General features: G+C 47.4%; 1 protein-coding gene across 2 annotated transcripts; it reads left to right on the top strand.

Moving 5' to 3' along the window:
* Positions 1-1,137: 1,137 nt before the first annotated feature.
* On the top strand, positions 1,138-27,094 carry LOC147096483 (zinc-binding protein A33-like). 2 transcript variants are annotated; one of them, XM_085975275.1, is made up of 6 exons: positions 1,138-1,759; positions 3,796-3,891; positions 7,632-7,865; positions 18,056-18,078; positions 18,191-18,309; positions 25,621-27,094. In XM_085975275.1, the coding sequence occupies exons 1-6, from the start codon at positions 1,361-1,363 to the stop codon at positions 26,175-26,177; spliced, it is 1,428 nt and encodes a 475-aa protein (XP_085831401.1). In that variant the 5' UTR covers positions 1,138-1,360; the 3' UTR covers positions 26,178-27,094. The 2 variants fall into 2 exon arrangements, with proteins under 2 accessions (XP_085831401.1, XP_085831403.1); XM_085975277.1 differs by lacking the exon at positions 7,632-7,865 and having other exon boundaries at positions 1,139-1,759.

The raw sequence follows: 27,094 nt of genomic DNA, 5'->3' as shown, positions 1-27,094 counted from the left end.
CTATCCACTCTATCTATACCCCTCATAATTTTATACACCTCAATTTATACACACAACTTCACTCAGAGGGTGGTAGGTCCATGGAATATGCTGCCCCAAAAAGCTGTAGAAGCTACATCATTACATAAATTTAAAACAGAAATAGACAGTTTCCTAGAAGTAAAGGGAATTAAGGGTTACGGAGAGCGGACAGGAATTTGGACATGAGTCTAGGTTCGGATCGGTCATGGCCCTGTGGGTAGCGGAGCGGGCCCAGGGGCCGTGTAGCCTGATCCTGCTCCTATTTCGTGTGTCTAATTCTGTTAGATTCAGGAGATGGTTCTGTGATAGTGGATTGGCGGTTAGGATCAGATCAGCCATGATCCTATTGAATGGCGGAGCAGGCTCGAGGGGCCGATTGGCCTACTCCTGCTCCTATTTCTTATGTTCTTATGTTCTTATACACCTGGCGATGAAACCGAAGTACCAATTGCATCTACCGCAGAATCGGTGATATTGGAAGCAGACGAACCAAACAACGACATTGATCCTGACTCAACCTTGCCAGAAGAACCTGATATCCCAAAGAGGCGTTATCCAGACAGAATCAGGAAGCCTCCTCAAAGACTGAACTAATAATTGCTTAACTTCAACCAATGTATCTAGCAACCGTAATTGTAATTGTAATTAGTTATTATTTAGTTGTTAAATGAATGTTATGTACTGTTTATCTAAAAGGGGAGGAATTGTTGTGTATGTACCTTTTAAGGGAATAACTGGTCTCAGACTGCAGTACCGGCAGTGACCACCCCTGTATAAAAGGCCCTAGCAGGCTTCTGTAGTTTCAGTTTCCAGGTTGTCTCCATTCAGTAAAGACTTGTTATGATCAACTCCTGCAGTCCGTGTCTCAATTATACACGGACATAATACTATCTTCTATGTTTCTATGAATGAGTTCCAGATCCTCACCACCCTCTGGGTTAAAACATTTCCCCTCAAATCCCCTCTAAACCTCCAACCAATTGCTTTAAATCTATGCCCCCTGGTTCTTGACCCCCTCTGCTCGGGGAAATCGGTCCTTCCTATCCACTCTATCTATGCCCCTCATAATTTTATACACCTCAATTAGATCAGAGTTTACCTTTCAGGTCGATGACCTTTGGTCAGAACTGGAAGAAGTTAGCGATTTAACAAGTAGAGAGGCAGGGAAAGAGGTAAAAGAGACACACGGAAATCTGTCAATCTTTTCCCATCATGAAGGGCGACCCTTTAATTTCTGCCCGATGGCAGTGACAGAGCAGGAAGTTCGAAGGAGGGCTGAATTTTTCACTGTTTACACAGCCTTGAAACCGAAAGCACTTTAAAGCAGTCGACGTTTGCCATGGCGTCCAGGCGCCCGGTCGAGTGTTGGTCGGAGGAGCTGATTTGCTCCATTTGCCTGGAATTCCTCAGCGATCCGGTGATCCTGGATTGCGGCCACGATTTCTGCCGGTCCTGCATCGGCCGGAGCTGGGCAAACCGGGAGGCGGGTTCCTGCCCGGAGTGCCGGGCGCTGTCCCCGCCGAGGAGCCTCCGGGCCAGCCACTCGCTGGCTCGCCTGGCGGCGAAAGCTCGGGACCTGAGCCTTGAGGCCGAGTTGCGGCACTGCGCGGAACACGGCGAGGAACTGAAACTGCTCTGCGAAACCGACAGGAAACTCAGCTGTCTGCTTTGCAGGGACGAGCCCGGTCACAGGAACCACCGCTTCCTCCTGCTCGACCAGGCGGTCGACATCTACAAGGTAAGGAGGGGGCAGGACAATGCCAGTGGACTGGCTTGCATGGATTCTTGGTTTATTAAATAGTTGCTGTTTCTACTGTAAACATTATTGATTTACCTGTAAAAGTTATTGTTGTATTTATATTGTTGACCATAATTGGTCAATGAATGTAATGGATTTACTATGTAACTGTTGAGTTGTATAAGTACTGTTGTACTTGAATGTTAAAAAAAAAGACAACAAGTTATAGAAACATAGAAGATAGGAGCAGGCCATTCGGCCCTTCGAGCCTGCTCCGAGATCATGGCTGATCATCCAAATTCAGTACCCTGTCCCTGCCTTCTCCCCATATCCCTTGATCCCTGCAGCAGGTAGTCAAAACTGCCCAACGCATTACCGGCACCCGACCATAGAGCACATATGGGCAGCACGGTGGCATAGTGGTTAGCACTGTTGCCTCACAGCGCCAGGGACCCGGGTTCGAATCCGGCCTCGGCCGACTGTCTGTGTGGAGTTTGCACATTCTCCCCGTGTTTGCGTGGGTTTCCTCCGGGTGCTCCGGTTTCCTCCCACAGTCCAAAGATGTGCGGGTTAGGTTGATTGGCTATGATAAATTGACCCTTAGTGTTAGGGGGATTAAATACGTGGGGTTACGGGGATAGGGTGGGATATGTGTTGGTGTAGGTGTTACGGGGATCGGGTGGGATATGTGTCGGTGCAGGCTCGATGGGCCGAAATGGCCTCTATCTGCACTGTGGGGTTTCTGTGATATACCAGAAACGCTGTTTACGGAGGTCGCGGTCCATCATCAAAGACCCTACCCACCCCAGCCACAGTCTGTTCGCCCTCCTGCCATCTGGGAGACGCTACAGATGCATTCGCACCCGTACGACCAGATTTAGGAACAGCTTCTTTCCCAGGGCTGTCATCCTACTGAACTCCACAAATAAACTCTAAAGCCTGCACATCTGCCAATGCATTTTATTATAGTTATGCTTATGTTAACGTATTACAAGCCAAATGTATGTTGAATGTTTAAATGTCTTAATCTAAATGTACACTCTCGGGAGCCGCAAGCCTACATTTCGTTGTACTAACAATGACAATAAAAGTTGATTTGATTTGATTAAGTACTATATCCAACTCCTTTTTGAATATATTTAATGAACTGGCCTCCACCGCCCTCTGTGGCAGAGAATTCCACAGGTTCACCACTCTCGGGGTGAAGAAATTCCTCCTCATTTCAGTCCTAAATGGCTTACCCCTTATCCTTAGACTATGACCCCTGGTTCTGGACTCCCCGGCCATCGGGAACATCCTTCCTGCATCTAGTCTGTCCAGGCCTGACAGAATTTTATAAGTTTCGATGAGATCCCCTCTCAATCTTCTAAACTCCAGTGAGTATAAGCCCAATCGACACAATCTCTCCTCATACGTCATTCCTGCCATCCCAGGTATCAGCCTGGTGAATCTTCGCTGTACTCCTTCCATGGCAAGAACGTCCTTCCTCAGCTAAGGTGACCAAAACTGCACACAATACTCAAGGTGCGGTCTCACCAAGGCCCTGTACAACTGCAGCAAGACATCCTTGTTCCTGTACTCGAACCCTCTTGCTACGAAGGCCGACATACCACTTGCCTTCTTAACCGCCTGCTGCACCTGCATGCTTACCTTCAGCGACTGGTGCACAAGGACACCCAGGTCTCTTTGCACTTCCCCTTCTCCCAATCAATTGCCATTCAAATAATAATAATAATACCAAGCAAAAATGAAGAGTTACTAGATTGCCAGTAGGACTGGTATGTATTGTTTTTTACTATGGGTACCTGTATTGTTGACATTGGTTTTGTCTGGAAAAATGTATTATTGTATTTGTACTGTTAATCCTGAAGCTGTTTCTTCTAAGGCTTAGCCTTATTGTGGTTAATGAATGTAATGGATTTATCATGAAAAGAAAAAAAAGAGGGGGCAGACTTTATCAGCCTGCTGCGTTTTGTCACATTCTCGGTAATCCTTGCAAACGTGTATTCGGTAGTGAATTCGCACTCTGATTCCAGGCTAAACTAAAATTATCGCTGAACTCGGCGGCGGAAAGGAAGGTGGCCGTGCTGAAGGTGAAACTGAGGCAGAAACTGCAGATTTCTGCAGTTAGGGTAAGCTCTCCTTGTGCTGATTTTCTGGGATCTTGGTTAGTTTTGTTCCCTTTATCATAGAAACATAGAAGATAGGAGCAGGAGTAGGCCATTCAGCCCCTCGAGCCTGCTCCGCCATTCAATGAGATCATGGATGATCATCCAAATTCAGTACCCTGTCCCTGCTTTCTCCCCATACCCCTTGATCCCTTTAGCCTTAAGAAATATATCTAATTCCTTCTTGAATATATTTAATGATTTGGCCTCAACTCCCTTCTGTGGTAGAGAATTCCACAGGTTCACCACTCTCTGGGTGAAGAAATTCCTCCTCATCCCTGTCCTAAATGGCTTACCGCTTATCTTTAGACTGTGACCCCTGGTTCTGGACTCCCCCGCCATCAGGAACATCCTTCCTGCATCTAGTCTGTCTAGTCCTGTTAGAATTTTATAAGTTTCAATGAGATCCCCTCTCATTCTTCTAAACTCCAGCGAGTATAAGCCCAGTTGTCTCAGTCTCTCCTCATACGTTATTCCTGCCATCCCAGGTATCAGTCTGGTGAATCTTCGCTGCACTCCCTCCATGGCAAGAACATCCTTCCTCAGATAAGGCGACCAAAACTGCACACAATACTCAAGGTGTGGTCTCACCAAGGCCCTGTACAACTGCGGCAAGACATCCTTGTTACTGTACTCGAATCCTCTCGCTATGAAGGCCAACATACCATTTGCCATCTTAACCGCCTGCTGCACCTGCATGCTTACCTTCAGCGACTGGTGCACAAGGACACCCAGGTCTTGTTGCACTTCCCCTTCTCCCAATCTATTGCCGTTCAGATAATAATCTGCCTTCCTGCTTTTTGCCACCAAAGTGGATAACCTCGCATTTGTCCACATTATATTGCATCTGCCATGCTTCTGCCCAATCACCCAACCTGTCCAAATCATACTGGAGTTTCTCGGCATCCTCCTCACAGCGCACATGCCCACCCAGCTTTGTGTTGTCTGCAAACTTGGGATGGCATTAAAAGGGAAATTAGAGAAGCATGCAATAAGGGCACAGCAGTTATCATGGGTGACTTTAATCTACATATAGATTGGGCTAACCAAATGAGTAACAATACTGTGGAGGAGGAATTCCTGGAGTGTTTACGGGATGGTTTCCTGGACCAATATGTCGAGGAACCAACAAGAGATCAGGCCATTTTAGACTGGGTATTATGTAATGAGAAAGGATTAATTAGCAATCTTGTTGTACGAGGCCCCTTAGGTCAGAGCGATCATAATATGATACAATTCTTCATTAAAATGGAGAGTGAAGTAGTTGACTCAGACTAGGGTCCTGAATTTAAATAAAGGAAACTACAATGGTATGAGGCGCGAGTTGAGTAGGATTGATTGGGGAATGTCACTCAAAGGGTTGACGGTGGATAGGCAATGGCAAACATTCAAAGACCGAATGGATGAACTACAGAATTTGTTCATCCCAGTTTGGCACAAAAATAAAACAAAAAAGTTGACTCAACTGTGGCTAACAAGGGAAATTAGGGATAGCATAAGGTCCAAGGAGAGGACATATAAATTGGCCAGAAAAAGCAGTAAACCTGAGGATTGGGAGCAGTTTAGGATTCAACAAAGGAGGACAAAGGGATTAATTAAGAAGGAGAAAATAGAGTATGAGAGTAAGCTTGCAGGGAACATAAAAACTGACTGTAAAAGCTTTTATAGATATGTGAAGAGAAAAAGATTGGTGAAGCTAAGCGTAGGTCCCTTGCAGTCAGAATCAGGGGAATTTATAAATGGGAACAAAGAAATGGCCGACCAATTAAATACATATTTTAGTTCTGTCTTCACAAAGGAGGACACAAATAACCTCCCAGAGATGTCGGGGAACATAGGGTCTGATGAAAGGGAGGAACTGAAAGAAATCAGTATTTGTAGGGAAATGGTGTTAGGGAAATTGATGGGATTGAAGGCTGATAAATCCCCAGGGACTGATAATCTACATCCTAGGGTACTTAAGGAAGTGGCCCTAGAAATAGTAGATGCATTGCTGATCATCTTCCAACATTCGATGGAATCTGGAACAGTACCCATAGATTGGAGGGTAGCTAATGTTACCCCACTATTCAAAAAAGGTGGTAGAGAGAAAACGGGGAATTACAGACCGGTAAGCCTGACATCGGTAGTGGGGAAAATGCTAGAGTCCATTATAAAGGATGTAATAGCAGAGCACTTGGAAAACAGTGACAGGATCGGACAAAGTCAACATGGATTTACAAAAGGTAAATCATGCTTGACTAATCTACTGGAATTTTTTGAGGATGTAACTGGTAAAATAGATAAGGGAGAACCAGTGGATGTGGTGTATTTGGACTTTCAAAAGGCTTTTGATAAGGTCCCGCATAAGAGATTAGCGTGTAAAGTTAAGGCACATGGGATTGGGGGCATGGTATTGACTTGGATAGAGAACTGGTTGGCAGACAGAAAGCAAAGAGTTGGAATAAACGGGTGTTTTTCCGAGTGGCAGGCAGTGACTAGTGGGTTCCGCAGGGATCGGTCCTTGGACCCCAGCTATTCACAATATATATTAATGATCTAGACGAGAGAACTAGATGTAATATCTCCAAGTTTGCAGATGACACAAAGCTTCTTGCCATGGAGGGAGTTCAGTGAAGATTCACCAGACTGATACCTGGGATGGCAGGAATGACGTATGAGGAGAGATTGGGTCGATTGGGCTTATACTCGCTGGAGTTTAGAAGAATGAGAGGGGATCTCATTGAAACTTATAAAATTCTAACAGGACTAGACAGACTAGATGCAGGAAGGATGTTCCCGATGGTCGGGGAGTCCAGAACCAGGGGTCACAGTCTAAGGATATGGGGTAAGCCATTTAGGACAGAGATGAGGAGGAATTTCTTCACCCAGAGAGTGGTGAACCTGTGGAATTCTCTACCACAGAAGGCAGTAGAGGCCAATTCATTAAATATATTCAAGAAGGAGTTGGATATATTTCTTAAGCCTAAAGGTATCAAGGGATATGGGGAGAAAGCAGGGACAGGGTACTGAATTTGGATGATCAGCCGTGATCACATTGAATGGCGGAGCAGGCTCGAGGGGCCAAATGGCCTACTCCTGCTCCTATCTTCTATGTTTCTATGTTTCTATATTACATCTAGTTCCCTTGTCTAGATCATTAATATATATTGTGAATAGCTGGGGTCCTAGCACCGATCCCTGCGGTACCCCACTAGTCACTGCCTGCCACTTGGAAAAACACCCGTTTATTCCAACTCTTTGCTTCCTGTCTGCCAACCAGTTCTCTATCGAAGTTAATACCTTGCCCCCAATCCCTTGTGCTTTAACTTTACACGCTAATCTCCTATGCGGGGCCTTATCAAAAGCCTTCTGAAAGTCCAAATACACCACATCCACTGGTTCTCCCTTATCTATTCTACCAATTACATCCTCAAAAATTTCCAGTAGATTAGTCAGGCATGATTTACCTTTTGTAAATCCATGTTGACTTTGTCCAATCCTGTCACTGTTTTCCAAGTGCTCTGCTATTACATCTTTTATAATGGACTCTAGCATTTTCCCCACTACCAATGTCAGGCTTACCGGTCTGTAATTCCCTGTTTTCTCTCTACCACCTTTTTTGAATAGTGGGGTAACATTAGCTACCCTCCAATCCATGGGAACTGTTCCTGAGTCTATATCGCGGTACATTCATTTATTATGATTCACATTTCATTCTGTAGGAACAGTCGAGAAGTCTGCAGACCCACATCACATCCGAGTTCGCTGAAATGCACCAGATTCTGACTGAGAAAGAGCAGCGTTTAATCAAAAATCTCGGGGAACAAGAGGGGGAGATTCTAGCAACAATGGAGAAAACCCTCAGTGGAATCCAACAGGAGTTAGATTGTGTTGAGCGGGAGATCTCAGAGTTACAGAGGCGAATGAATCAAGAAGACACCGTCACTTTTCTGAAGGCAAATGCTTGTTCTATTTGACTGAAATATAGAGAGAGCTGGGGGAGGTAACTTCCTGTAAAAGTACAAAGACCCACTTGGATCTTATTTTGCTCAGTCTATTTCACGTACTCCCAGTAAACTCATGCTGTGGTTATGTCCCGTGTTCCAGTGCCAGCTCAGGGTGCTAACATTATACAGTATCTGAGGGGGCCACCTCCCGGAACCCGGTGTAAGGGTAAACCGGGAGAGCTTCTTCTCCCCGAGACGGACCCTCTGATATAAAGGGTCGACGTCCGCCTTATTCCCAATCAATCACTCGGAGTCCGGAGGTTCGTTCAGTAAAGGAACTTTATTTACAAGCCGACAGGGGAGACACTCATGATGGGATGAATGCTCTCCAATCACTAAGGTCCCCTGCCTTATATACAGTTTTTTGGTCTAAGTCGTGGCTTACATCATACAGTTGATTTCGGGTGCAAATTCTTGCGACCCGTGTGCACATTTTGACCGTTACATAGTTCTGTGGCCCCATATGTTATCTTTACCACATTCCTCAGTTGGTAGCTAATGGTTTGTGCACATTATTCAAGTAGCAACTGACAGTTTGACCATTTGACCACATTATTCAATTATTAGCTGACGGTTTGTGCACACTATTCAGGTAGCAGCTGACAGTTTGACCATTTGGCCACATTCCACCATACTTCCCTATGGGACATGTACATTGGATATATGCTCGGTTCCTCAATTCCTTTATTTTAGCCCTTTTAACTCTTTCATCCGGCGTGTTGCTGAGGCCCAATTCAAGGGCTCTGACACCGCGTCAGGTGTTGCTCCAGTGTCACACCTGGCTGAGGAGGTGGAGGGAGGCGTGGCCGCCTGAGCGCTCATTTAACCGCCCTAGGCCGGATTTAAATCTTTGCAGATTCCGGATGCTCCCACCCAGGTTCTGACAGCTGGGCGGTACACAGTGTAAACAGCGGATGCGCAGAGCTCCCCACCGGATAGGAGACTTGCAGTTGGAGCTCGGCAGGTATTAGCTGGGTGAAACCAACCTCCCCTCTGGGACCAGCGACTGTGGTGTAAGTTGCATCATTATATTCAATCATTGGTAATTGATTCCCGATGAAGTATAAGAACATAGGAAATAGGAGCAGGAGTCGGCCCCTCGAGCCTGCTGTGCCATTCAATAAGATCATGGCTGATCTTCTACCTCATCTCCACTTTCCTGCACTATCCCCATATCCCTTGATTCCCTTAATATTCAAAAATCTATCGATCTCTGTCTTGAAGGGGAGTCATCCCCAGTGTCCTGGCCAATATTTATCCCTCAATCAACATAACAAAAACAGATTATCTGGTCATTATCACATTGCTCTTGTGGGAGCTTGCTGTGTGCAAATTGGCTGCCGAGTTTCCCACATTACAACAGTGACCACACTCCAAAAATACCAATTTGATTGAATTTTTCGAGGTGGTGACTAGGTGTGTGGATGAGGGTAGTGCAGTTGATGTAGTCTACATGGACTTCAGTAAGGCTTTTGACAAAGTCCCGCATGGGAGACTGGTCAAGAAGGTAAGAGCCCATGGGATTCAGGGCAATTCGGCACATCGGATTCAAAACTGGCTTAGTGGCAGGAGGCAGAGGGTGATGGTTGAAGGTTGTTTTTGTGACTGGAAGCCTGTGTCCAGTGGTGTACTGCAGGGATCGGTGCTGGGTTCTTTGCTGTTTGTAGTGCACATTAATGATTTAGATATGAATGTAGGAGGTATGATCAGTAAGTTCGCAGATGACACGAAAATTGGTGGAGTGGTAAATAGCGAGGAGGGAAGTCTCAGGCTACAGGACGATATAGACGGGTTAGTCAGATGGGCAGAACAGTGGCAAATGGAATTTAACCCTGAAAAGTGTGAGGTGATGCATTTTGGGAGGACTAACAAGGCAAGGGAATACACAAGGAATGGTAGGACCCTAGGAAGGACAGAGGATCAGAGGGACCTTGGTGTGCATGTACATAGATCCCTGAAGGCAGCAGGACAGGTAGATAAGGTGGTTAAAAGGGCATATGGGATACTTGCCTTCATTAGCCGAGGCATAGAATATAAGAGCAGGGAGATTATGATGGAGCTGTACAACATGCTAGTTAGGCCACAGCTGGAATACTGTGTGCAGTTCTGGTTGCCACACTATAGGAGGAATGTGATTGCATTGGAGAGGGTGCAGAGGAGATTCACCAGGATGTTACCTGGGCTGGAGCGCCTCAGCTATGAAGAGAGACTGGACAGGCTGGGGTTGTTTTCCTTGGAGCAGAGAAGGCTGAGGGGGGACCTGATTGAGGTGTACAAAATGATGAGGGGCATAGATAGGGTAGATAGAAAGGAACTTTTCCCCTTAGTAGAGAGGTCAATAACCAGGGGGCATAGTTTCAAGGTAAGGGGCGGGAGATTTAGAGGGGATTTGAGGAAAAACCTTTTCACCCAGAGGGTGGTTGGAATCTGGAACTCACTGCCTGAAAGGGTGGTAGAGGCAGGAACCCTCACAACATTCAAGAAGCATTTAGATGAGCACTTGAAACGCCATAGCATACAAGGCTACGGACCAAGTGCTGGAAAATGGGATTAGAATAGACAGGGCTTGATGGCCGGCGCGGACACGATGGGCCGAAGGGCCTCTTTCTGTGCGGTATAACTCTGTATGATTACTTCATTGGTTGTAAAGCGCTTTGAGATGTCTGGTGACTGTGAAAGGCACGATAGAAATGCAAGTCTTTCTTTCTTTCTTTGAATACACTCACGACTGAGACTCCACAGCCCTCTGGGGTAGAGAACTCCAACCACCCTCTTGAGTGAAGAAATTTGTCCTCATCTCAGTCCTAAATTTTTCCTCATTTCAGTCCTTATTCTGCGACTGTGACCCCTGGTTCTAGACTCCCCAGCCATGAATTCGTCCATGAATTCGTCCTCCACACTATTACAGGTAGACTATCCTTTATCCGAACTTCCGAAAACCTCTAAAAACCGAAAGTTTTTTCGTTCAGCGTAAGTCGTGCGCACGACATGACCAGAGTGGCGCATGACTTACGCTGAGCAGGGCAGAGGGTCACAGAGTTCCCTCCTGGGTAGGAGATTGCAGGCCGAGCCGGGCAGTGTGAAGGAGGTACCAGGAGAGTGAACCCAACAATACAGCGGCCCGTCCGATAGCTGCAGCGGCCCGTCCGATAGTCTTTTCTCCCCCCGACCCGACCCGACCCGACCCGTGGCCCGTCCGATATTCTTTTCTCCCCCCGACCCCCCCCCCCCCCCCGACCCGACCCGTGGCCCGTCCGATATTCTTTTCTCCCCCCGACCCCCCCCCCCCCGACCCGACCCGTGGCCCGTCCGATATTCTTTTCTCCCCCCGACCCCCCCCCCCCCGACCCGACCCGTGGCCCGTCCGATATTCTTTTCCCCCCCCTGGACCCCCCCCTCCCCGACCCGTGGCCCGTCCGATATTCTTTTCCCCCCCCCCCTCCGACCTGAACCGTGGCCCGTCCGATATTCTTTTCTCCCCCCCGACACCCCCCCCCCCGACCTGAACCGCGGCCCATCCGATATTCTTTTCTCCCCCCCCGCCCCCCCCCCCACCTGACCTCCGACCTGATTTGCGGGCCAGCTTAGTAGGAGTCAGCCGATATCCGGCTTTCCAGAGAAGCAGGAAGGGGAATGAGACACGGAACAGTCGTAAGAGGTAGCCTGAACTTTTACAATTTATATTAAATACAAATTTCCCAGTCGTATAATAATACCTTCTGAAATCCGAAAAATTCCGAAAACCGAAACTCAGCTGGTCCCAAGGCTTTCGGATAAGGGATAGTGTACCTGTACTGCAAATTTGGTTTGCCCAGTCTATGTGTAGATTAAAGTCCCCCATGATTACTGTATTACCCTTGTTACGTGCGCCTCTAATTTCCTGATTTATACTCTGCCCTACATTACAACTACTGTTTGGGGCCAATAAACATCTCCCACCAATGTTTTCTGCCCCTTGCTGTTTCTTCGCTCCAACCAAACTGATTCTACTTCTTGATTTTCGGAGCTAAGATCCTGTCTCTCTCTGCTGTCTTTATCCCATCCTTTATTATCAGGGCTACCCCTCCTCCTTTTCCATTTTGCCTATCTCTTCTAAAAGTTGCAATATTTAGTTCCCAACCTTGGCCACTTTGCAACTACGTCTCTGTTATGGCTATTAGATCAAACCTATTAATTTCTATCTGCAAACCTGTTAATTTCTATCTGATTTCTATTATAATGTAATGTTAATTTTTTAATTACTGTGATCTTTTACTATACCTTTATCGAAGTGTGCATATGTGTATGATTGTATGATTGTGTGTGTGTGATTGTGTGTGTGTGTGTATGATTGTGTATGATTGTGTGTGTGTGTATGATTGTGTATGATTGTGTGTGTGTGTATGATTGTGTATGATTGTGTGTGTGTGTATGATTGTGTGTATGATTATGTATGATTGTGATTGTGTGTGTGATTGTGATTGTGCATGTGTGTGTATGATTGTGTATGTGTGTGTGTATGATTGTGTGTGTGTGTATGATTGTGATTGTGTGTATGATTGTGTGATTGTGTATGTGTATGTGTGGTGTGCATTTTCCATACATATCTTTCCAGTCATACCCAGAAAATCACCTGCAATGGCTTCTCTTCCCGCTCCCGCATCGTTACCTCTGGAGTCCCCTAAGGATCTATCCTTGGCCCCCTCCTATTTCTCATCTACATGCTGCTCCTCGGCGACAACATCCGAAAACACAGCGTCAGTTTCCACATGTATGCAGAGGACACCCAGCTCTACCTCACCACCACTTCGCTCGACCCCTCCACTGTCTTTGATTCGTCCGACATTCAGTCCTGGATGAGCAGAAATTTCCTCCAACTAAAGATTGGGAAGACCGAAGCCATTGTCTTTGGTCCCCACCAGAAACTCCGTTCCCTAGTCACCGACTCCACCCCTGCCCCGGCAACTGTCTGACTCTGAACCCGATTCTTCACAACCTTGGTGTCATATTTGACCCTGAGATGAGCTTCTGAGTACACAACTCCACAAAATTCCCCTGCCCTGACTCATCTGCTGCTGAAACCCTCACCCATGCCTTTGTTACCTCTAGACTTGACTATTCCAACGCCCTCCTGGCTGGCCTCCCACATTCTACCCTATACAAACTTGTGCTCATCCAAAACTCGGCTGCCCGTGTCCTAACTCGCACCAAGTCCCATTCACCCATCACCCCTGTGCTCGCTGACCTACATTAGCTCCTGGTTAAGCCGTGCCTCAATTTTAAAATCTCATCTTCATTTTCAAATCCTTCCATGGCCTCGCCCCTCCCTATGTTTGTAACCTCCTTCAGCCCTACAAGCCTTCAAGATCTCTGCACGCCTCCAATTCTGGCCTCTTGCACATCCCCGATTTGAATTGCTTTACCATTGGTGCCCGTGCCTTCAGCTGCCTGGGCCCTGAACTCTGGAAATGCCTCCCTAAACCCCTCCACCTCTCTACTTCTCGCTCCTCAAAACATTCCTCTTCGACCAAGCTTTTGGTCATCTGTCCTGATATCTCCTTTGTGGCTCTGTGTCAAATTTTGTTTGATAACACTCCTATGAAGTGCCTTAGGATCTTTTACTACATTAAAGGCGCTACATAAATGCAAGATTGTTGTTGTTGTATGTGTAAGATTGTGTGTGATGTGTATATGTGTGTGATTGAGTGTGTGTGATTGAGTGTATGTATGTGTGTGTATGATGTGTTTGAGTGTGTGTGTGTGATTGTGTGTGCATATGTGTGTCCCTGTGCATGAGAGCGAGAGGGGTGTGAGAGTTATCCCGCGGCACTAATGCCTGATCCTGGTACGCCGAGCTCCTGCCCTATCGCTGTATAAAACATTCTTGCAGCTCCATGTAAATTGTCTGTTTATGTTTGTGTTTATCTCATGTACGTGTACAAATCATTGAAGGTGGCAGCCAAGTTGAGAAAGCGGTTAAACAAGCATACGGGAATCTGGGCTTCATAAATAGAGGCGAAGAGTACGAAAACAAGGAAGTTATGATGAATCAGTTACTGGCAATCAGTAACTAGTGGTGTTCTGCAGGGGGCAGTGCTGGGTCCCCAACTTTTTACAATCTATATTAACGATTTGGAGGAGGGGACCGAGTGTAACATATCAAAGTTTGCAGATGATACTAAGATGGGAGGGAAAGTAGTGAGTGAGGAGGACATAAAAAACCTGCAAGGGGACATCGACAGGCTAAGTAAGTGGGCAGAGATTTGGCAGATGGAATACAATACTGGAAAGTGTGAGGTTATGCACTTTGGCAGGAAAAATCGTAGAGCGAGTTATTATCTTAATGGCAAGAAACTGGAAAGTACTGAAGTACAAAGGGATCTGGGGGTCCTGGTGCACCAAACTCAAAAGGTTAGTATGCAGGTGCAGCAAGTGATTAAGAAGGCCAATGGAATGTTGGCTTTCATTGCTAGGGGGATAGAATATAAAAATAGGGAGGTATTGCTTCAGTTGTACAAGGTATTGGTGAGACCGCACCTGGAATACTGCGTACAGTTTTGGTGTCCATACTTAAGAAAGGACATACTTGCTCTCGAGTCAGTACAAAGAAGGTTCACTCGGTTAATCCCGGGGATGAGGGGATGGACATATGAGGAGAGGTTGAGTAGATTGGGACTCTACTCATTGGAGTTCAGAAGAACGAGAGGCGATCTTATTGAAACATATAAGATTGTGAAGGGGTTGGATCGGGTGGATGCGGGGAAGATGTTCCCGATGATGGGTCAAACTAGAACTAGGGGGCATAGTCTTAGAATAAGGGGCTGCTCTTTCAAAACTGAGATGAGGAGGAACTACTTCACTCAGAGGGTGGTAGGTCCATGGAATATGCTGCCCCAAAAAGCTGTCGAAGCTACATCATTACATAAATTTAAAACAGAAATAGACAGTTTCCTGGAAGTAAAGGGAATTAAGGGTTACGGGGAGCGGGCAGGAATTTGGACATGAGTCTAGGTTCGGATCGGTCATGGCCCTGTGGGTAGCGGAGCGGGCCCAGGGGCCGTGTAGCCTGATCCTGCTCCTATTTCGTGTGTCTAATTCTGTTAGATTCAGGAGATGGTTCTGTGATAGTGGATTGGCGGTTAGGATCAGGTCAGCCATGATCTTATTGAATGGCGGAGCAGGCTCGAGGGGCCGATTGGCCTACTCCTGCTCCTATTTCTTATGTTCTTATGTTCTTATGAACCTTTTTAAAACACTGGTTTGGCCTCAACTGGAGTATTGTATCCAATTCTGGGCACCGCACTTTAGGAAGGATGTGAAGGCCTTAGAGGGGGTGCAGAAAAGATTTACAGATTGGTCCCAGGGATGAGGGACTTCAGTTATGTGGATAGACTGGAGAAGCTGGGGTTGTCCTCCTTGGAGCAGAGAAGGTTGGGAGGAGATTTGATAGAGGTGTTCAAAATCATGAGGGGTCGAGATAGAGTAGATAGAGAGAAACTGTTCCCATTGATGGAAGGGTCAAGAACCAGAGGACACAGATTTAAGGTGATTGGCAAAAGAATCAAAGGCGACATGAGGAAAACCTTTTTTACACAGCGAGTGATTATGACCTGGAATGCACTGCCTGAAAGGGTGGTGGAGGCAGACTCAATCGTGGCTTTCAAAAGGGAATTGGATAAGTACCTGAAGGAAAAAAATTCGCAGGGCTACGGGGGAAAGGGCGGGGGAGTGGGACTAGCTGAACTGCTCTTGCAGAGAGCCAGCACGGGTTTGACGGGCTGAATGGCCGCCTTCTGTGTTGTAACCATTCTATGATTCTATGATTTCTTGCAAAATATAAATAAGTGATAAGATAGGAATGGAATGTTGCAGGTTTGTTGGTGCTGCTTAATTATTGAAGCCGAGTCGAGGAATTTCAACCTGCCATTCAGTTTCTTGTCCCGTTATTCCATAGACTATGTACCAGCTGTCTTCAATGAGCATCAGTTTATACAATTGGAGTCCAACCTATAAACTAACCTGTGTTTTAATTGGAGGGGAGCGGGTTGTATGCGGATTTAATGGGCTGAATGGGATCCTCTCTCTGGGTTTCTTAGGCTCTTATGATGTGATATGTATGCATTACACACTTTCCCCCTCTACCCTGCGCAGTAGCCCAGTGGCTAAGATACTGGACTAGCAACGCAGAGCTCGTGAGTTCCAAACCCACCACAATAAATTGTGAATTTAAATTAAATAAGCCTGGTTATTTGCGGGCCAGGATGAAACGTGCACGAAAGTTGTTGGATTTTCGTAAAAACCCAACTGGTTCACTAGTATCCTTCAGGAAATAGACCTCTACCTGGTCTGGCCTACATATAACGGCAACCCACGGTGTGGCTGAGGCAACTAGGGATGGGGAATAAGTAATGGCCCAGAAATTCGGGTCTCCACGGGTGAGTACGCACGGGGTACTCACCCGTAAGCCCAATGGAAATGCCGGTTTCGTGCATGCACTGCGCGTGCGCGGGAAACCGGCACTTCCGTTCCCCTGAAAGGAGGGGTTCAGAAGTCGAACACGTGTGCCGGAGAGGCAGCGCGTGCGCATCGAACTTACGTTTCTTTTGCATGTTTTCCCGGGAAGGTAAGTCTCCAGAAGTTAGACATGTAAAAAGCAGTCACAGGTCTTCCTGTCAAACGTATGAAGAAGCATTCCCTGCTACCATTGGCTCTCCATGGCCCACGTGATCCCAGGGGACGCATCAAACTAACTGCGCCCCTGGGATATGCAAGCACTGTGCGCCGGCAGTTGGAGGAGGCCCAGGATCGCAATTCCACGGGGGCCCCCACAGCTCAACGGCCGGCGCGCAAGGTAAGTGCAGGTCGGGGGCTTGCACCCGAGGGAAGCCCCCGACCTGAATTTCTGGGCCATTGTTTTGGAATGCTTCACAAAGGGAGAGACTGAAAAGAAAGGTAATAAGGCAATGAAGTGAACTGACACAGGCTGAGCATTAAAGGAAGGGCACTAGAGCGCGTCGCTAAAAGGCGGTGGGAGGAAACTTGAGTGTGATATCTCCAAATTTGCAGATGACACAAAGCTGGGTGGGAGGGTAAGCTGTGAGGAGGATGTCATGAAACTCCAGTACGATTTGGACAGGTTGGGTGATTGGGCAGAAACATGGCAAATGCACTGTAATGCGGATAAATGTGAGGTTATCCACTTTGGTGGCAAAAACAGGAAGGCAGATTATTATTTGAATGGCAATAGATTGGGAGAAGGGGAAGTGCAAAGAGACCTGGGTGTTATTGTGCACCAGTCGCTGAAGGTAAGCATGCAGGTGCAGCAGGCGGTTAAGAAGGCAAATGGTATGTTGGCCTTCGTAGCAAGAGGGTTCGAGTACAGGAACAAGGATGTCTTGCTACAGTTGTACAGGGCCTTGGTGAGACCGCACCTTGAGTATTGTGTGCAGTTTTGGTCGCCTTACCTGAGGAAGGACGTTCTTGCCATGGAAGGAGTGCAGTGCAGATTCACCAGGCTGATATCTGGGATGGCAGGAATGACGTATGAGGAGAGATTGTGTCGATTGGGCTTATACTCACTGGAATTTAGAAGATTGAGAGGGGATCTCATCGAAACCTATAAAATTCTGTCAGGCCTGGACAGACTAGATGCAGGAAGGATGTTCCCGATGGTCGGGGAGTCCAGAACCAGGGGTCATAGTCTAAGGATAAGGGGTAAGCCATTTAGGACTGAAATGAGGAGGAATTTCTTCACCCCGAGAGTGGTGAACCTGTGGAATTCTCTGCCACAGAGGGCAGTGGAGGCCAGTTCATTAAATATATTCAAAAAAGAGTTGGATATATTTCTTAAGGCTAAAGGGATCAAGGGATATGGGGAGAAGGCAGGGACAGGGTACTGAATTTGGATGATCAGCCATGATCTCATTGAATGGCGGAGCAGGCTCGAAGGGCCAAATGGCCTACTCCTGCTCCTAGCTTCTATGTTTCTATGATATTGGCCAAATACATCCAATCACACACAAAATACACACCAGTTCTATGCTCTCTCGTCTGTGTGGGAATAGCACGTTATTTTCATCATGCAATAGGCTTTTTAATGGAGTGGATTGTGGGATATCACTGCCACACCGCATGAACTCATTGTTTTTATTATTATTTAGGTAGAAGCGTCTCAGAAGACTGGGTGAGACATGTTCTGATTTCTTTTAAATGACAGCGATTCCATCAAACGTTTTTATTTAAGTAACCGGTGCTAGAGGAGCTTTGCACTAATGTTAAATATTTAATTTTTCCAGTATTGGGTACAAGGAGTACTGCGCACTGCCATTTGTAGATGAAGGTCTGTCTCTCGGCATATTCAAAGGACCTTTACAGTACACAACGTGGAGAGAAATGATAGACAACATCAATCCAGGTGAGAAAAAAAAACTTCTCATGCTTAGCATTGAAATGTATAAAATTCTTACAGGGCTTGACAGGGTAGATGCAGGGAGGATGTTTCCCCTGGCTGGGGAGTCTAGAACCAGGGGTCACAGTCTCAGAATAAGGGGTTGTCCATTTAGGACTGAGATGAGGAGAAATTTTTTCACTCGGAGGGTGGTGAATCTTATCTGAGGAAGGATGTTCTTGCCATGGAGGGAGTGCAGCGAAGATTCACCAGACTGATAACTGGGATGGCAGGAATGACGTATGAAGAGAGATTGGGTCGATTGGGCTTATACTCGCTGGAGTTTAGAAGAATGAGAGGGGGTCTCATTGAAACGTATAAAATTCTAACAGGAGCAGACAGACTAGATGCAGGAAGGATGTTCCTGATGGTCGGGGAGTCCAGAACCAGGGGTCACAGTCTAAAGATAAGGGGTAAGCCATTTAGGACAGAGATGAGGAGGAATTTCTTCACCCAGAGAGTGGTGAACCTGTGGAATTCTCTACCACAGAAGGCAGTTGAGGCCAATTCATTAAATATATTCAAGAAGGAGTTAGATATATTTCTTAAGGCTAAAGGGATCAAGGGATATGGGGAGAAGGCAGGGACCGGGTACTGAATTTGGATGATCAGCCATGATCTCATTAAATGGCGGAGCAGGCTCGAGGGGCCGAATGACCTACTCCTGCTCCTATCTTCTATGTTTCTGTGAATCTTTGGAATTCTCTACCCCAGAGGGTTGTGGAGCCTCAGTCGTTGAGTATATTCAAGGCCAAGATCGATAGATTTTAGGACTCATGGGGAATCAAGGGATATGGGGATTGGGCGGTAAAGTGGAGTTGCGGTAGAATATCAGACATGATCTTATTGACTGGCAGAGAAGGCTCGAGGGGCTGAATGGCCGACTCCTGCTCCTAATTCTTACGTTCTTATAAAAAAACACTAAACAAAGCGAGAGAAGCACCAAATAGCGAAAGCACAACAAAGTGTTTTATTAAAGCTACTAAAAGGTGGCAGTTCCGCTGCCATTATTTCTTTTATAATGTGAAGCAGTTTCAGTTGCATATTGACGGGAAAAATCCCTCTGGATCCCGTCCTGATTCTGCACAGAAGAGTAAACAAAAAGCCCCTGGGGAAGGTTACCTCACATCACTTGGGTTTGCTGCTGCTTGGGACATAACGACATTGTGGTATGAAACACTTTTCAAGACTGTTCAGGGGGGCGTTGTCGCATCTGTCGAGGTTTTTATAAATTTAGCTAGACTCTTACTAATGTGCTATTCCACCTGCTCACTCCTCACGTTAAAATGTTCCCTCTTTAGTCACCTGTCAGCGCTGGTGTCCATCTCCAAACATGGTGCGAGCTACAGCTCAAATAAAAACAGAGAGTGCTGGAAATACTCAGCAGGTCAGGCAGCATCTGTGGAGAGAGAAACAGAGTTAAGGTTTCAGGTCGATGACCTTTCGTCAGAATCATAGAGTCATACGGCGCAGAAGGAGGCCATTCGGCCCATCGAGTCCGTGCCGGCTCTCTGTCGAGGAATCCAGTCAGTCCCATTCCCCCGCTCTATCCCCGTAGCCCTGCAAGTTTATTTCCCTCAAGTGCCTATCCAGTCTCCCCTTGAAAACATTGAGGGGGAGATGTTGAGTCACGCCCCCTTTGGGGCACTAACTTCGAGCGCCCCGGAAAAATTAGCGCCCCCACGGCTGAAATTGAGTGGTAGTGGCCCAAGAGGGAAGCGGGGTGCTACTGGAAGCGTCCCGCCTCCCTCTTGGGGCGTTGCGAGGGAATATTGCGGCGCTGCGTGCCACGGTATTGCAGGCCTTCCTCCCCTTCTTAAAGGGGAGGGGACTTGCGCAGCGCGACCTGGGGCCCAGCTGGGCCACCGGGGATCGGGAATGCCGGCAAAAGAGCCCGGCACTCAAGAGAAGTGCCGGACTCATGGAGCGCCGCTGGCACTCCATGGGGGTCGGGTCAGGAGGCTGGGGACGGCAGTGGAGGCAGGTGCTGGCAGGCGGCCAGCAACAAAAATGGCCGCCCGGTACCTCACCTTTAAATAGCGCCACCCCAGCCGCAGGTAGTCCCCCCTGACCCCGTCGGACATAGCATCTGCTGGTAAGTCAGGGAGCGCTACCGAAGATCGCGGCTGGGGTGCGAGCGGGGTGCTGCGCATGGCGATGACATCATCGCCGGAGGCGCAGTGCCGCAGGGTGCTAACGGTTACTGCCACCGCTAACCTCCCACTGAATTTCACGGGAGGCGTTGGCGGCGCCGCGCCCAGGCGCTAGTTGCTTTGCATCCCGTTAGTACCCTCTTAGGGCGTTAACGGGAGGCGCAAAGCAACCGAATTTTTCCCCGAGTGTCTCCGCTTCCATCACTTCCATCGGCAGTGAGTCCCAGGTCCTCACCACTCGCGTAAAAAAGTTTATCCTCACATCCCCCTGTATCTCTTGCCCAAAACCTTAAATCTGTGGCCCCTAGTCCTTGTACATCAACTAGTAGGAACAGCCTTTCCCAGTCTAGCCTATCCAAACCCGTCATAATCTTGTACACTTCGATCAAATCACCCCTCAACCTCCTTTGCTCCAATGAAAACAAATCCAGCTTCCCCAACCTGTCCTTGTAGCTAAGATCCCCCATCCCCGGAACCATTCTGGTAAATCTCCTCTGCACCCTCTCAAGGGCCTTCACATCCTTCCTAAAGTGTGGTGACCAGAACTGGACGCAATACTCCAGTTGTGGCCTAAACCAGCGCTTTATAAAGGAACTGGATTTGTTATGTTGTACTCCTAGCCCTGTCAGTACCGGGAGCAATTCAATGTGGAATTTGCAAGTACACAGGGGTGTAATGTATTTTGCACTGTGTGTGAAGTTAAAGAAATATTACTTTAGTAAATTGTCACTGCTTTTAAATTCCCTAAACTCTGTTCGTATTGCATTCAGCAACAAGTCTTGCTTGCCCATCACGCCGTCCTTGCTGGCCTACAGTGGGTCCCGGTCTGAATGCCTAAGGTGTAAAATTCTTGTCCTTGTCTTTAAATCCCTATTTCTGTAACATCCCTCAGCTCAATAACCCCCGCGACTCTCTGACTCCTGTTTCTTGTGACTTCCACTTCCCTTCACTAGCGATAGCAGTACTTTCAGCTACCGCCCAATTTGTGCACCAGGTTGAATTTCCCCCCTCCCCCACCCCCGTGTCACACTCTGCTGTGGACATTCCTGGCTTTTGCAATAGTTTTTGTCTGTTCAAGAACTCCCCCTTACAGTGCATGCCAGAGTATTCCCCTGTGTCAGCTGTGGCTCAGTGGGGAGCACACTCGCCTCTGATGTCAGAAGGTCGTGGGTTCAAGTCCTACTCCAGGGACTTGTGCACATAAAGCTAGGCTGACACTCCCAGCGCAGTGCTGAGGGAGTGCTGCACTGTCGGAGGTGCCGTCTTTCGGATGAGACGTTAAACCGAGGCCCCGTCTGCTCTCTCAGGTGGACGTAAAAGATCCCAAGGCACTATTTTGAAGAATGGCTTCAAATGGCTGACCTGTTAATAAGAACATTATTCAACATAAAAATAAGGCTATAATTAGGCAGTGTCAGCTGTGGCTCAGTTGATAGCATTCTTGCCTCTGAGTCAGAAGGTTGGGGTTCCGAGTCCCGCGCCAGAGACTTCAGCACAAAAAATCCAGGCTGACACCCCCAGTGCAGTACAGAGGGAGTGCTGCACTGTCGGAGGTGCCATCTTTCAGATGAGACGTTAAAGCGAGGCCCCGTCTGCTCGCTCAGGTAGACATAAAAGATCCCACGGCACTATTTCGAAGAAGAGCAGGGGAATATTTATCCCTCAACCAATATAACAAAAACAGATGTTATGGTTATGATGGAGCTGTACAAAACGCTGGTGAGGCCACAGCTGGAGTACTGTGTGCAGTTCTGGTCGCCTCACTATAGGAAGGATGTGCACGCTTTGGAGAGGGTGCAGAGAAGATTCACCAGGATGTTACCTGGGATGGAGCGCCTCAGCTATGAAGAAAGACTAAACAGGCTGGGGTTGTTTTCCTTGGAGCAAAGAAGGCTGAGGGGGGACCTGATTGAGGTGTACAAAATGATGAGGGGCATAGATAGGGTAGATAAAGAGGAACTTTTCCCCTTAGTAGGGGGGTCAATAACAAGGGGGCATAGATTCAAGGTAAGGGGCAGGAGGTTTAGAGGGGATTTGAGGAGGAACTTTTTCACTCAGAGGGTGGTTGGAGTCTGGAATGCACTGCCTGAAAGGGTGGTAGAGGCAGGAACCCTCACAACATTCAAGAAGCATTTGGATGAGCACTTGAAATGCCATTGCATACAAGGCTATGGACCAAATGCTGGAAAATGGGATTAGATTAGACAGGGCTTGATGGACGGCGCAGACACGATGGGCCGAAGGGCCTCTTTCTGTGCTGTATGACTCTATGACTCCATGAGATGATCTGGTCATTATCACATTGCTGTTTGCGGGAGCTTGCTGTGCGCAAATTGGCTGCCGCGTTTCCTACATTACAACAGTGACTACGCTCCAAAAGTACTTCATTGGCTGTAAAGCGCTTTGAGACGTCCGGTGAAAGGCGCTATATAAATGCAAGTCTTTCTTTTTGCCCCAGAGCAAGGCAGTAGGCGCCAGTAAGAACTGGAGGATAGTGGTACCTCTGCTCGGTCTGTTGAATATGGGGGGAGCCTAAGTTCGATTCCCATCCTCCGAGTAATGTGTGGACACCGTTCTGTGCCCATGGGCCTGCCACAACGTTTTATCCAGAATGGTGTTGTCACTGTGCCGAGCTGGCAGCTAAGGCTGATGCTGCTGTTACAGTTAGTGCTGGTGTGAGGCCAGTAACTGTACAGGGTCAGTAACAGCCGATTTATGCTACGGACGATGATCGCAGTCCGTGCTTGCTTGCTTGCACACCTGTGGTGGATGGAGTGTAAAAACAGGGAAGTCTTGCTGCAGTTATACAGGGTACTGGCGAGGCCACACCTGGAATACTGCGTACAGTTTTGGTTTCCATATTTAAGAAAAGATATACTTGCTCTCGAGGCGGTTCAGAGAAGGTTCACTCGGTTGATTCCGGAGATGAGGGGGTTGACGTATGAGGAAAGGTTGAGTAGGTTGGGCCTCTACTCATTGGAATTCAGAAGAATGAGAGGCGATCTTATCGAAACATATAAGATTGTGAGGGGGCTTGATCGGGTGGATGCGGGGAGGATGTTTCCACTGATGGGTGAGACTAGAACTAGGGGGCATAATCTTAGAATAAGGGGCTGCCCTTTCAAAACTGAGATGAGGAGAAACTTCTTCACTCAGAGGGTAGTAAATCTATGGAATTTGCTACTTCAGACAGCTGTGGAAGCTGCGACATTAAATAAATTTAAAACGGAGATAGACAGTTTCTTAGCTGATAAGGAAATAAGGGGTTACGGGGAGCGGGCAGGGAAGTGGACGTGAGTCTAGGTTCGGATCAGCCATGATCCTATTGAATGGCGGAGCAGGCCCGAGGGGCCGTATGGCCTACTCCTGCTCCTACTTCTTATGTTCTGTGCAGAGATTCTGCCCCAGCAAGTATATTTGGCATATTCTGAAAATGTTTATTTCTAAAAATAACTTTTAAAGGCTTTACTTAAGTTTAAAACGTTCCCAAGTGGGTGCCCAGATTTCCCAGGACACCATTTAAACCTGGCCTGGCCTGACACGGCCCGGGACTGGCATTCAGCCCAAGCCCCGTGAGATCCCCTCCCAGATGGGACCATACACTTCTGATTTCTCGGGTCACTGGGACCTGTTGTCAGAGTTAGACACTCACTTCCGCAACACACTGATGTAGTATAAGTTCAACCTAATCTGCAATCAGTCAATTACATGAAAACACACCTCAGTCAGTCTATTCCAAAAGCTTAGATTTCATTGTGTAAGTGTTTCTCAGATTTCGCTAGGTGTTCGAAAGATCAAACAAATAGGTTCGCAATTTTCCTTTTAGGGTTCAAATGTAAGTTTGGTCTGAACGAACACACGGGCAACAGATTTCGCGTACAAAGATTTATGTTTAATAAATGCTTAACAAACACCGTTCGCAGTTCAAAGTACAATTCCAAAATATAAGACTCACAACTTATATAGATATTACCCTGATTTGGTCCGAGGTGATCAATCTCTGCTCAAACCTCTACGTAGGGTTTCTGCCCCCAGGTCCCTGCTGTCGAGTGTTGCTCCCAGGTCCTCGCTTCCTATCTGGGGTTTTTCCTCCTGGCTTATACTATCCTATAATCTGTCCCATCTCTTTGGTTACACATTTGTTACTGTCCCTGCATCCTGATGATTAGTTTACACTATTCCACATCCTGTCTCATCTCCTTGATTAGTTTACGTCTTACTTCATCCATTTTCTCCAATTGACCCATTGTTTGTTAACTGGCATCTGTAGTCACCTCACTCGTGTCTGACGAGGTTACCTATGAGTCCTCTGTTTAGAACATTCCTGAACCTCTGCATTACAGGAAACTCTCGATTTACCGGCACCCAAACAACCGGAAATCGCTTAACCGGCAAAATTCAGGAGTAGGTTCAGTTAAGTTTTTCTTCATATTAGTGGCCGTTTCTTGATTCTTGGCTGTGTAATCGGGGGTTTCTGCACTTGTTGCTAAGCAACAGGGACGTTTGGTCTGTGGCCGGGCTTCTTGCACCTGTTGCTAAGCAACAGGGAAGCCTGGATTTGTTGCTGTGTACGGAGCTCTCGTACCTTTTAACTATAACTCTCTGTAATCCGGACTTTTTGATAAACCGGCACCACGCCGGTCCCGTCGGTGCCGGATAAAAAAGAGTTTCCTGTATTTATCCATTATCCCTTACACATGGTGACTCCTCCATTTTATTTCAGTTTTCTTACATAGCTTCCATTTCCACAGTAAGCGAAGAGGATTTGCATTAATAGAAACTACACGTTAATTGTATTTTATAAGATTTGATTTTTCTTGTCCCATTATTTCATATTCAATAAAAACATATTGCGGCTTTAGACCCCAGTCAGGCTGAGAGATGCCTGGGGATGGCTGCTTTATATAAAACACGACAGCATTTCAATCCTGAGTTACTGGGTTTAATTAGATTGTAATACTTTGTGATACATATCACACTGTGAATAATCACAAGCTAGGAAGGGCCGCTAAATCTTGAAGGCGAGCTGCTTGTCTTCACGACCTCCAAACTGTAATGCACGTAGGGATTATTCACTAAACCAAATCACTCATTGTGTTATTACTTTTTGTTTCCTTTCCCCCAGCTCCAGCCTCTCTGACTCTGGATCCGAACACAGCGAATCCCTGGCTCGTCCTGTCTGAGGACCGGACTAGTGTGAGATATGGAGACAAATGGCAGGAACTCTCTGACACCCCAGAGAGGTTTGATCAATGTGTCAGCGTCCTGGGATCGGAGGGATTCACATCAGGGAGACACTACTGGGAGGTGGAGGTGGGGGACAAGACTGAGTGGGATGTGGGGGTGGTCAGAGAGTCTGCCAGGAGGAAAGGTGACATCACCGCTTCACCGGAGGATGGATACTGGATTCTGTGGCTGATGAACCAAAGTGATTATTTGGCTTGCACATCATCTCCTACCTGCCTCACCATACCGACCAAACCCCGGAAGATCGGGGTGTACCTGGACTATGAGGGCGGACAGGTGTCATTTTACAATGTGGACAACATGTCCCATCTCCACACTTTCAGCCACACTTTCGCTGAGAAAGTCTACCCTTACTTCAGCCCGGGATTGAACGACGGAGCGAACAACTGCGAACCACTGAGAATCTGTCCCGTTAGAAGCCACTGTTCAGAATGAACCTGTCCGATAAACCTCATCTCTATTAACCATACAACTGCAGCCAATAATCCAGGTCTCAAATTGTTGCCCGTTCAACAGTTTTTAAAATTTCACATCAACAAATAATCTCACAAGAATTGAAAATAATCATAATGTGCATTGGTGTTGTGAAGGGGGAATGTTTTACTGGGATGCAATACAATTTCTATTTAAAGCAGTACCCCCAGTGGATGTTGAATTATAAACCTAACGAGAAGATTATTACAATAGGGCCAAACATTAACATTACACCAGCCTTCAGGCTCTCTACGCGGGAGTCCTCCCTTTATCTATTGGGGACTTGGCCTGGAGGGTGTTGCACGGAGCAGTTCCGTGCAATATGGTTTTAAGTCGGTTCACGGACTCCCAGGCCGCCTGCCTTTTCTGCAGCCTGGAGGAGTCCGTGTTCCATGTATATCTGGAGTGTGAGAGGTTGCAGCCCCTCTTCCATTATTTGAAGGGGCTGCTCCTCGATTTCTGGCTGCACTTCAGTCCCACGCTCCTGATCTTTGGTCACCCGGTGCGGAGGGGAGCGGGCAGATCGAGGGACCTCCTCATGGGACGGCACCTGGGCCTGGCCAAAGTGGCCATCAACTGGTCCAGGTAGCGGGCAGGCGAGGGGGGGTCGTTCGGCCCGACTGCCTGCCTCTCTTCCGCGGCCACGTTCGCACCCGGGTGGCCCTGGAGATGGAGCACGCGGTGTCCGCCGGCACACTCGAGGCCTTCCGCGACCGGTGGGCACCGCGGGGACTGGAGTGCATTATCGCCACCGGCAATGGAATTTTAATTTAATTTATTAAGTTTCCTTTAATGTTTTAAGTTACATTTTTAGTTTATTTGTTTACTATATAGCCAAAAGAGCGCACCAGACTTCAATAAACATGGGCTGCTTCCTG

Source organism: Somniosus microcephalus, unplaced genomic scaffold, assembly GCF_052327205.1.
Source record: "Somniosus microcephalus isolate GS21.2 unplaced genomic scaffold, FLI_Smic_1.0 unresolved_chr1, whole genome shotgun sequence".
Taxonomy (NCBI): Eukaryota; Metazoa; Chordata; class Chondrichthyes; order Squaliformes; family Somniosidae; genus Somniosus; species Somniosus microcephalus.
This window is presented reverse-complemented; position numbering and strand designations above follow the sequence as displayed.